This window comes from Ranitomeya imitator, chromosome 10 (assembly GCF_032444005.1).
Source record: "Ranitomeya imitator isolate aRanImi1 chromosome 10, aRanImi1.pri, whole genome shotgun sequence".
Lineage (NCBI taxonomy): Eukaryota > Metazoa > Chordata > Amphibia > Anura > Dendrobatidae > Ranitomeya > Ranitomeya imitator.
Genome location: NC_091291.1, coordinates 121,604,419 through 121,616,957, shown reverse-complemented (window position 1 = coordinate 121,616,957; position 12,539 = coordinate 121,604,419). Strand labels below are relative to the sequence as shown.

Sequence of the window (12,539 nt, the reverse complement as noted above, 5' to 3'; positions counted from 1 at the left end):
ATAAACAGATCCTCAGCGAGATATTTGTATTGTCCCCTTATATACTTATACATGGTTATTAGATCGCCCCTCAGTCGTCTTTTTTCTAGACTAAATAATCCTAATTTCGCTAATCTATCTGGGTATTGTAGTTCTCCCATCCCCTTTATTAATTTTGTTGCCCTCCTTTGTACTCTCTCTAGTTCCATTATATCCTTCCTGAGCACCGGTGCCCAAAACTGGACACAGTACTCCATGTGCGGTCTAACTAGGGATTTGTACAGAGGCAGTATAATGCTCTCATCATGTGTATCCAGACCTCTTTTAATGCACCCCATGATCCTGTTTGCCTTGGCAGCTGCTGCCTGGCACTGGCTGCTCCAGGTAAGTTTATCATTAACTAGGATCCCCAAGTCCTTCTCCCTGTCAGATTTACCCAGTGGTTTCCCATTCAGTGTGTAATGGTGATATTGATTCCTTCTTCCCATGTGTATAACCTTACATTTATCATTGTTAAACCTCATCTGCCACCTTTCAGCCCAAGTTTCCAACTTATCCAGATCCATCTGTAGCAGAATACTATCTTCTCTTGTATTAACTGCTTTACATAGTTTTGTATCATCTGCAAATATCGATATTTTACTGTGTAAACCTTCTACCAGATCATTAATGAATATGTTGAAGAGAACAGGTCCCAATACTGACCCCTGCGGTACCCCACTGGTCACAGCGACCCAGTTAGAGACTATACCATTTATAACCACCCTCTGCTTTCTATCACTAAGCCAGTTACTAACCCATTTACACACATTTTCTCCCAGACCAAGCATTCTCATTTTGTGTACCAACCTCTTGTGCGGCACGGTATCAAACGCTTTGGAAAAATCGAGATATACCACGTCCAATGACTCACCGTTGTCCAGCCTATAGCTTACCTCTTCATAAAAACTGATTAGATTGGTTTGACAGGAGCGATTTCTCATAAACCCATAAAGGTATATACTCACCGAAGGTCCTGGAAGGGCTGATTCTTAGGAAGGAAGGCTGCCGGAAAGAATCAGGGCGTGTCCGAGGGTGAGTATATTCCTATTAGGTATATACTCACCCTCGGACGCGCCCTGCTTCTTTCCGGCAGCCTTCCTTCCTAAGAATCAGCCCTTCCAGGACCTTCGGTGACGTCGCGGTGACGTCGCGGCTTGTGATTGGTCATGCGAGCGGTCACATGGGCGGCCGCGCGGCCAATCACAAGCCGCGACGTCACCGCGACGTCACCGCAAGGTCCTGGAAGGCTGATTCTAAGGAAGGAAGGTTCCCGGTTAGTACCAGGGCGCGTCAGGGTGTAAGTATTGCAATATTTTTTATTTTAATTCTTTATTTTACACTTAAATCTGAATTCCGATACCAATTCCCGATATCTTAAACATATCGGGAATCGGTATCGGAATTCCGATTCTAGATTCAAAAGATCGCCGACTTCATGGCCGACCCCACACAGGGGTCGGGTCGGGTTTCATGAAACCCGACCTTGCCAAAAGTCGGCGACTTTTGAATATTTTCGACCCGTTTCGCTCAACCCTAGTGGGGACATTAACTTTTGGGAGTAAAGCTAACAGTAATCCTTTTGGGAAGGAGCTGTAGACCAGCATGTCATGTCACCCCCAACCAGACATCTAGTCACCCCCACCACCAGAGAACCAACCACAACAGGTAGGGTAAGACAGATACAGGAGTATTATCCCTGGAAGCCCTCTGACTAGCTAGCTACGCTAAAACAATTGGCTGACCCTGAGAACCAACCTTTCCCATTTTTACAGACGAAGAAAGACAATATGATGGACGTATAAGTGCACCTGAGCAGACCTAGAGAGTTGGTGAGCGCAAAAGCAGGTGACGTATTAGGACACATAATTAAGACACATACAGATGTGGCAAAAGATCAAGCATGGGGCATGGATGATAAATCTGCACGGTCTGGGGAGACGTACTGTGAGTCACTAAAACAATGGGCGACAGTGAAACAATCAGAACAGTCTGTACTCCTGACCGACGTGACATAGCAAAAAGGAGAGAGTGTGGAGATGTACTTTGGACGGTTACAGCTGAAATGGGTAGACATGGGGTACAGTCCAGTAAACCCACTTGATGTTAAAATATTGGTAAATACATTCATTGACGTTATTAAAAAAAAGTCTTACGAGACGCAGTACAGACAGCCAGACCTAAATGGAGAAATGTAGATCCAAAGACCTCGTGAAGGTTGATCAGGAGTTGAAGAAACTAGGACAATAAGACGACGTGTCATGTATGCTGGAGTACAAGGAAAACAGTAGAGACGTAGTAAGGGACCTAAGGACTTAGAAACAGTGAAGTGCTGGAATTGTGGAGAAAATGAACACTCAGACCAATCTTTCACCTCCTTCACCTTCAGACTAGGAAACTGACAACTCAGTGACAAATGTGTGCCCTGTTCTTGTCCCCTCCAGACCTGGTCCTGCCTTGATGACCACCATACCAATGCCGGGAGGGAAAGAGACAGAATTCTTGACTGACACTGGGGCAGCCGGAACTGTGGTACACAAAGACTTGATACTGCCAGACATGATTACTGATGAGGCTGTGGTATGGGACAAGCGACTGAAGCCCCTATGACTAAACAAATAAGACTAGAATCACGAGACAGCCAAGAGGTGCTTACAGACTTATTGTTAGTGACAATACCCCTATGAATTTCTGGGAGCAGAGTTGAGTGCTGTCTAGACCACTATACAGTACTCTCATGAGGGTATTACAGTCACAAGTCCCCTTTCATATAAACACTTGGGGCAGAGGGACGCCAGGGTCTTCCACGTGCACATTATACCACAGGTAAATCATGCCCTATTATAGTTACACTTAATTCCATTCATTTGCCAGTTTAGTAGTTTCTTTACACAAGATGGTATAGTTACCGTGTATTTCTAGGTTGTCTTCATATGATATATAGTTTTTTAGCCATTCATTATATTGGCTCAAACCATAGTCACTGTTTATTTGTCTATTCCACTTCTTATACCTTATCGCAAGCAACTGGTATCGATATTTGGTATTTTTCAAATCCCTTCTTTTTGTATTTGGAACTGTTAGTTATGTATTTATATAGGGCTGCTACTTTCTTAGAATTGTACTTTGCTGTGGCCTATGGCATTGCGCGCCCCCGTTTTATGACTCAGTATCTTTCATAATTATATATATATATTCGTATATATAATTTTCTTTTGGTAACATTTTGTGAATCAAATTTAGTTTTTTTAAGGGATACTCTACCCAATCAAATACGGGTATAAATATTTGGACATTAATGTGTGACTTATATAAACACTTGAGTAATATAGCAGAAATAGTGTATATGGATAGAGTAGTGAAAGTAACACCTGACACCAGAATGTCTGAGGACAGGGAAAAGAGTCAGGTACCAGACACCGTTTGGGCAAGGGGAAAATCTGAGGTGGGTCGGCTGCCCATTCCCCCTGTCATGATAAATTAAAAGAAGGGACCACTCCTCTTTGATTAAGACAATACCCCTTAAGTCTAGTCAAATCAATTGCCCTGAGCAGAGTATTAAAGAGTATGTTAAGGCAGGGGTTCTAGTGCAGAGATATTCCCCCTGCAACACCCCTTTATATCCCATTAAGAAAAAAGGACCCAAGGGTTCCCCTAGTGCTTACAGAATAGTTCATGACTAACGGGCTATTAATGATGTTACAGTGAGTGTGGCCTCAACTGTCCCTAATACACACACCGTACGGTCACAGATCCCAGCGACGCCAAAATGTTTCACAATCACTGTTTTGGCAAATGCATTCTTCACCTCCTCCACAGATTGTACTATTACAGTACGTTGATGACCTCTTGCTCTGCTGCCCAGACCAGACGTCCTGCAAGGAAGCTACAGTTTCCTTGCTGTGTTTTTTTGGGGCAGAAAAGGGTTGCAAGGCCTCACGTGACAAATTACAGTATTGCAAACAAAAGGTGACATTTTTAGGACATTGTATTGCTGAAGGTACATGACACCTGACTGAAGACAGAAAACAGGCAATACAAATCTCCCTTTACCCAGGTCACACCAGCATCTACGCACTTTTCTAGGTTTGGTGACCTACTGTAGGCCTTGGATAAGGTCTGCTTCACAAATGATGCACCCACTCTATGACTGTTTGCCATCAGACCCCTACAATCTCACCCAAGAAGCAATTGATTCCTTCCACTCTCTCAAGCTGCTCATTGTGTCAGCCCCGGCCTTAAGGTACCTTCACACATAACGATTTCGTTAACGATATCGTTGCTTTTTGTGACGTAGCAACGATATCGTTAACGAAATCGTTATGCATGACAGCGACCAACAATCAGGCCCCTGCTGGGAGATCGTTGGTCACTGGGAATGATCAGGACCTTTTTTTGGTCGCTGATCACCCGCTGACATCGCTGAATCGGCATGTGTGACGCCGATCCAGCGATGTCTTCACTGGTAACCAGGGTAAACATCGGGTTACTAAGCGCAGGGCCGCGCTTAGTAACCCGATGTTTACCCTGGTTACCATTATAAAAGTTAAAAAAAACAAACAGTACATACTTACATTCCGGTGTCTATCCCCCGGCATCAGCTTCCCTGCACTGTGTCAGCGCCGGCCAGCCGTAAAGCAGAGCACAGCGGTGACGTCACCGCTCTGCTTTATGGCCGGCGCTTACACAGGATGCCGGAGGAGTGCAGGGAAGCTGACGCCGGGGGACAGACACCGGAATGTGAGTATGTACTGTTTGGTTTTTTTTACATTTACAGTGGTAACCAGGGTAAACATCGGGTTACTAAGCGCAGCCCTGCGCTTAGTAACCCGATGCTTACCCTGGTTACCCGGGGACTTTGGCATCGTTGGTCGCTGGAGAGCTGTCTGTGTGACAGCTCTCCAGCGACCACACAACGACTAAACAGCGACGCTGCAGCGATCAGCATCATTGTCTATATCGCTGCAGCGTCGCTAAATGTGACGGTACCTTTAGGGATTCCAAACTATGATCAGCTATTTTTCATATTTTGCACAGAGCAGGGTGGACATGCTACCACAGTAATGACAAAACAACATGGAGAGAAACAGAGACTGATAGCTTATTACTCAGCATAATTAGATTCAGTGATTAGAGGGTTTCCTACGTGTGTCCGTGCTGTAAGAGCTGCTGTATTACTGCTAGGCATGTGCAATCACACTGACTTTTTCTTTTTGACAATTTGTTCCCCACATGACATTAATGCCATACTCATACAAGTTCAACCAAAACACCTGTCTAAGGATGGACAGATCATACTTGAATGTGCTCTAATACTAATTCCTGAATACGTCACCCTCAAAAGACATAATGTTCTGAATCCAGCCACTCATCTGCCTGTGGATTCAGAAAAGGGGGAATTGGTGACAGCATTGGCAGGTGGGAAAGAGAACATGACATGACGTTGACATGACACACGAACATGACTGCATAAGAACTGATGAGTCAGGAGACAGTGGGTTTTACATATGTTGGTGGGAAGAAAAAACCTGTTCCTAATGCATATTTTGAGGTTTTTTATTGTTGTAGATGGCTCCAGATACCACCAGGATGGGCGCTTCTACATTGGATATGCAGTAGTATCCTCACATGAGGTAATCCGAGCTGAACTACTCCCTCCTCACATGTCGGTGCAGGAGGCAGAGTTGAAGGCACTCACTTAGGCGTGTAGAGCTGCTGCAGGTAAAGTCGCTAACAGTTACACAGATTTGAATTGTACATGGGGAATATCCCATGATTATTGCCCTATCTGGAGAAGCAGAACGTGTCTTACATCAGCCGGTAAGCCCATCAAAAATGCAGAGCTGGTGAAATAATTAGTAGTGGAGGCATTGATGTTACCAGTTCAGGTTGGCATCGTCAAGGTAAAAGCACACACGAACGGTGACTCTGTGGAGGTAGAGGGCAACAGAAGGGCGGACGAGGCTGCTAAAGTAGCAGCAAGGCGGCCTAGGGAGCAGTGGACAGTGGCGGGAAGTCAGCGTATTCCAGCCACACTGAGCCTAGATGTCCTGAAATCCCTCCAGCTGCCCAAACAGAGAAGGAACGCTGGGAGAGAATGGGAGCTGAGCTGAACTCAGAAAGAGTATGGGATAAATCGTATATACCAAGGTCCCTGTTCCTAATTATGGCACAAGCAACACATGGCCCCACTCACACCTCAATAGAAGGCTGTGGAAGCCTATCCGGTAAAATGTGCAAATACTAAAGCGACTGCAGACAAACTGATGAAAGAGCTGATCTGCAGGTATGGTGTCCCAGAAACCATAGAGAGCGATAGGGACACACTTAATGGGAGAAATAACGAGGGAAGTCATGCCGGCCCTGGGAGTACAGCAAGCATATCATGCACCATATAGACAACAAAGTAGTGGGAAAGTGGAGAGACTAAACGGGACACGTAAACTGAAAAATCAAAGGCCATGGCAGACACAGGAAAGAGCGGGGTAGAGTGCTTGCCTGTTGCACTCATGTCAGTCAGACACACTCCAAATAGAAAGACAGGCTTGTGTCCTTTTGAAGTCCTGTTTGGTAGTTTGCCAGAGACTGGTCTGTACTTCCCACAGGTGCTACAAATGCAACACGGTGCTATGACAGCCCATGTCCAGGCCTTACAGAAAAGACTTAATGTGGTGCATAAACATGTGTTTTCATCCATTCCAGATCCTAATGCCAGTGCAGACGTACATCAGCTGAATCCAGGTGATTGGTGGTCACACACAGACACGTGAGAAGGAGCCTAGACCCACGGTTTGACGGCCTGTTTTAAAGTCCAGCTGACCACATTCACCTCAGGGAAACTTGAGGGAAAGCCCAGCTGGATCCATGCCAGTCACTGCAAAAAGATCTTTCCACCAGCAGAATGACTGTCCTCCTAATCACCTTGCTGGCAGTGGTAGGATGTTTGCACCTTACAGAGACACTGGATACACTTTTAAATGTTGACAAGGATAACAACTTATTTAACATCTTGCTTTTCTTATAAAAGACGCGGAAGGACAAAAACTGCTGGACTGTTGGATCTGCATACACAGCCCAGTATCTGCAAGGACTATGCTGTACTTAGCCTTACCCCTGGAGCCAAGGAAGGTATTAACACCACATCACATATACAATGAGACTTGGATTCAGATTTTCTAGGTTCCTTAAGGCTCTTAATGAGACTAATACAATATAGAGACTCCTTTTTAAATCCAGCCAATTGGCTTAGCGGCCTAGCGGGATGGATTATTTTTGGTATTTTACAGACTTATATGCAAATTTTGTTCCTTTGCTTATTGTTTTATGTAGCCATAAAAGCGCTAATATATGTATTACCTAAGCTATCGAAGAGTGTATGTAAAAAAAAAAAATCTAAGGCTGATCCTTCTGTAGTGTATCATAGGCCTTGTGTAGCCACTGCTGACAGGGGAGGCGAATGTCCACACTGAGGGTGGATGGGCGAAGCAGGTAGAAAGCCCCCTTATGGGTACTAGACCCATGAGACAGTAGCTCCTTTGTGGACATCAGCTGACCCGGTGGCGGAGGTTATACCATTTACAAAAAGGGGAAATTGATATAGAAGGGTTAATAGTTTGCCTTCAAGTGCCTTTTGCCTTTAATTGCTAGAATTACTAGAATTTGTTGATGCAGTAGTCTTAGTGTCTCCGCTTCAAGGAGACTACACTTCTTATCATGTATGTTCTCAATATTCAGTCACAACATGTTATTTGGTACGTGAGAGAATAAAGGTCAGTATGACCCTGGGTGATGGTGGGGGAGTTACATTTATTGTAAATGGTATAAAATATTGCTTCTTGCTCTATTGCTTCAGATAAAAGTGACTTGCTCACAGAAATATGAGTGAGGTGTCCTTTGTCTCCAAGCGCGCTTGTAAAATGACGGGCGTAATTCCACAATTTGGTCTCACTGGTGATCTGTCAGCTGACATTTGGGTCAGAACGAAAACAACTACGACACTATTAAGGGCTTACAATGAATGAGGTGGGGCACAGGACAGGGACTAAGGCTATGTGCACACGTTCAGGATTTGCAGGAGAAAATTCTGCTGTATGTCCTAATGTGTGTGGTGCGTGGCTAATAGAATATTAATGGTGGGGTACATATTTGTATTCGGAGGAGACACATGTATGTATACATTGTGACCTTGTTATTTTCAGGGCTGTGAAGATCGTTGTGACAAGACGAGTCGTGACTAGGAGATGTCAACATGAAGGTCTAACCAGATGGAGAAGAAACAGGTGAAAGCGACTCTAACCAGACGAGACATCAGCGGTAAGTGCCTGGATGTAAATAGAATTCTGTATCTCCACTGTGTGATTTGGAGTGATAATTTTTTTTTCTAAAATCCCTTATTCTACATTCTCACATTTGTGTGAAATGTCCGTGTGCTTCCAGGTTTTTTAATCAGATGGCAAACGGGCTCATAAAGTTTTATAGGTCTATTCACACATACATGAAAATCACGGATCTGAGAATGAGATCTGTGAGGGTCAGAGAATGTTCTGTTCTGATCTGACTTTGAGGATCAGAATAGGACATGCTCAATGCATCTGTAAAAGCGGGCAGCACACCAACACTGCACACGTATACAGGAATGTAGCCTTATGTATAGCACAGTCCCTTAGTATATAGTGTACTCACTTATTATGTATAGCACAGTCCCTTAGTATATAGTACACTTATTATATATAGCACAGTCCCTTAGTATATAGTGTACTGACGTATAGCACAGTCCCTTAGTATATAGTGTACTCACTTATTGTGTATAGCACACTCTTAGTATATAGTGCACTCAGTTATGTATAGCACAGTCTCTTAATATATTGTGTACTCACTTATGTATAGCACTGACTCTTAGTGTATAGTGTACTCACTTATTCTGTACAGCACAGTCAAAGTATATAGTGTACTCACTTATTACGTAGAGTACAGTCCCTTAGTGTATAGTGTACTCACTTATTATGTATAGCACAGTCCCTTAGTATATAGTGAACTCACTTATCTATATCACAGTCCCTTAGTATATAGTGTACTCACTTATTATGTATAACACAGTCCTTAGTTACATAGTTTCCTCTTTTATTATGTATAACACTGTTCCTTATTGCATACCATCCTCTCTAGTTATATATGGTGGCATCCCTTATTATATAGCTTCCTCTGCTGTTATGTACAGTGCTGTCTCTTACATTTTGTATTCTTGTTATTATTGTTATTCACAGCGCCCTCTTTTATTACATAGTCCCCTCTCTTGTTAGATATAAAATGACTGCCGATGGAGCAGCCAGTGACCAGATGACCAGTCCATCAGCTCCTCCATGAGAAAAGAGGCTTTCCCATGCTCCATCAGCCATCATTGCATTATATATCTAACAAAAGAGGATGTTATGTAATAAAGACAGGGCTCTATATAATCCGATATGTAAGGGATGGTGCTGTACAAAACAAGAGAGGGCACTGTGTGATAAGGGACGGTAATATACATAATAAAGGAGACTATGTAATATATACAGTACATGTATGTGTGTGTGGCTATATATATGCATATATAATATAATATAATATACCGATCTTACCCACAGGCCCACAAGAATCTCATTCAGGGGACAGAATGTTTAGTTCAGAAATATAAACTTTATTAATATATTTTATAAAAACATAAAATACAAAAACTTATGCAAGTACCTCTATTCCAAAAAAGACCTTGATGTGTGCTTAGTAATTGAACCCAACATTGCATAAAAATGCTATATATGTTTTAGGTATCATATTGTATGGTGACTGCTTGAATGTGAGCTCTCTAAAGTGCAAATGTGCTAATAATTTGCGTGCTAGGGTTTAGCTGCAAAAGAACTATCATAGTGCCATGCATAAATATACAAGAACCGGTACATACCGCAACTTCTGTGGCACCTGCCTCAACAGAATATACCCATATAATGCGCACGTACTAAACTTAACAAGATGGTAAGTGTAGAGCACAGAAAAGCATATTCACCTCACTACAGCACGCTCAAGGAAACCCCTACGCGCGTTTCGATCGTATCTTCATCCGGGGGCGCCCCCGGATGAAGATACGATCGAAACGCGCGTAGGGGTTTCCTTGAGCGTGCTGTAGTGAGGTGAATATGCTTTTCTGTGCTCTACACTTACCATCTTGTTAAGTTTAGTACGTGCGCATTATATGGGTATATTCTGTTGAGGCAGGTGCCACAGAAGTTGCGGTATGTACCGGTTCTTGTATATTTATGCATGGCACTATGATAGTTCTTTTGCAGCTAAACCCTAGCACGCAAATTATTAGCACATTTGCACTTTAGAGAGCTCACATTCAAGCAGTCACCATACAATATGATACCTAAAACATATATAGCATTTTTATGCAATGTTGGGTTCAATTACTAAGCACACATCAAGGTCTTTTTTGGAATAGAGGTACTTGCATAAGTTTTTGTATTTTATGTTTTTATAAAATATATTAATAAAGTTTATATTTCTGAACTAAACATTCTGTCCCCTGAATGAGATTCTTGTGGGCCTGTGGGTAAGATCAGTTGTTTGAATGTGTTCTAATAGAGGTTCTAAGGACTAATATGTATAAATATAATATACCGGTAGCTTTGTTGCCATAAATAGAGGAGGGCCTAGACACATTTCTTGCAACGGGGCTCCAAGCTGTCAGTGTCCACCCCTGATGTAATGTACAATTATGACACATAGTAGTAATCTAATGTGCACTTATTAGACATAGTTATGTAATGTAATGTATACTTATTACACATAATAGTAATGTAATGTACACCTAGTATACATAGTAATAATGTAATGTACACTTACTGCACACTTATACAACACTGCAAACTTTCTACGGTTAGAAACCCCATTGAACCTTGACAGTATATTCTGTGAACATCCGAATGGCTGGTTGGAGTCTTACATACCTGAAGAGAAAACATTATTCAGAAATGTCAGCAAGAATGTTGACTCTTTATCGATTTCCTGGGTTTCGGGGTCCACTGCATAGAAGGTATCCAGATATTTCTTTGCATTAAACTTATTTTCATAAACATGGTTATGAGACGTGGGCACAATCTCCATCCTTTGCTACAAACCTGTTGGTGAAAGGTGAGAAAGATCCATTTATTGCTTCTCATTACCTGACACTGTACTGTACAGACTATGCTGAACCCCAACTCCTGCACAGACCTCACGATGGATCCAGGACCAGACAAACAGCTGCATCTTACTAAGTAATCTGCATCTAAGAATCTTACCTTTATCTGCAAGTATCATTTTCTTTACACATAGTGTTGGAAAAGGGATGACATGATCTCCTTACCTTCAGCAGATCCTCCGCTTGTGAATTGCTAAACAGGCTTTACCTTGCAACCTGATCCACTTTTGTAAGAATCCACCTTCCTTACAGAGCTGTAATCAGAAACCTCACTACTTTCATGTGAGTTATGGTAACAGGCCAGCCCAGTCCAGAAAAACCTGCCTCATCATCATCACTGTCCTCACCAAATTCTTTCATTATTTTCTTTCTTTTTCTATTTTTTTGCTAATGTTTATCTTATTTTGTAAATAATTAATTACTTTATTTTATGGATCAGTAAGATCTTGCTGGGACCAATTTTATATCTTTTTTTACTGCTTTTGCGCAATTTAAAAACTTGAAATAAATAATATTTTTTGTGTTGTTATAATGTGAAAGTCATAACCTTTTCAATTATTTTTGGTTTAGCTCTTAGGGGGTACAAGAGCTAGCCTACCCCTTCTAGCTAACCACTTTGATACCACATATATCATTGACCACTGCATCTAAGGTGCTGAATGACAGGGATCTAAATTTGCTCTGATTTGGGCCATAGAAGCGGGGTGATGGCTCTTTGCAAAGGTCGGCACCTGCAAGTGATTGTTAAAAGTAGAAACTGGGTGATGGCTCTTTGCAACAGTCGGCACCTGCAAGTGATTGTTAGAAGTAGAAGCTGGGTGATGGCTCTTTGCAACAGTCGGCACCTGCAAGTGATTGTTAAAAGTAGAAGCGGGGTGATGGCTCTTTGCAACAGTCGGCACCTGCAAGTGATTGTTAGAAGTAGAAGATGGGTGATGGCTCTTTGCAACAGTCGGCACCTGCAAGTGATTATTAGGAGTGGAATCTGTTACATTTCATGCTCATTCAGACATCAGTTTGTCTCTTATGAGTGCTCTCCGTTTTTCACGGATGATGGTCTATTTCAGTGTTCCCAACTCCGGCCCTGACCATGTTTTCCATAGTATTGCCCAGGTGAGGAATTATTGGCTGTGCATGTCATGCAATCCTCACCTGTGAAATACTAAGGAAATCCTGAAAAATGACCAGTTGGTGGCTCTTGAGTACTGGAATTGAAGAACACTCTATGTTCAATTTTTACTTGGACTGAGTGGTCCATACAAAAGCATGGAAACTTGTCCGATATTCAGGCAAGTGTCCGATCAAA

The 12,539-nt window shown here is 42.5% G+C and overlaps 1 protein-coding gene across 1 annotated transcript in view; it reads right to left on the bottom strand.

Annotated features, from left to right (window-relative positions):
- LOC138651050 (nicotinamide N-methyltransferase-like) overlaps positions 1–11,472 on the bottom strand; it is a 28,608-nt gene extending 17,136 nt beyond the window's left edge. The window contains exons 1-2 of the mRNA XM_069740991.1: positions 11,399–11,472; positions 11,001–11,171 (exon numbers count right to left, since the gene is read on the bottom strand). Coding sequence (XP_069597092.1) covers positions 11,001–11,157 — 157 coding nt within the window. The 5' untranslated portion in view covers positions 11,158–11,171; positions 11,399–11,472. The remainder of the gene's footprint in view (positions 1–11,000; positions 11,172–11,398) is intronic.
- Positions 11,473–12,539: the final 1,067 nt, after the last annotated feature.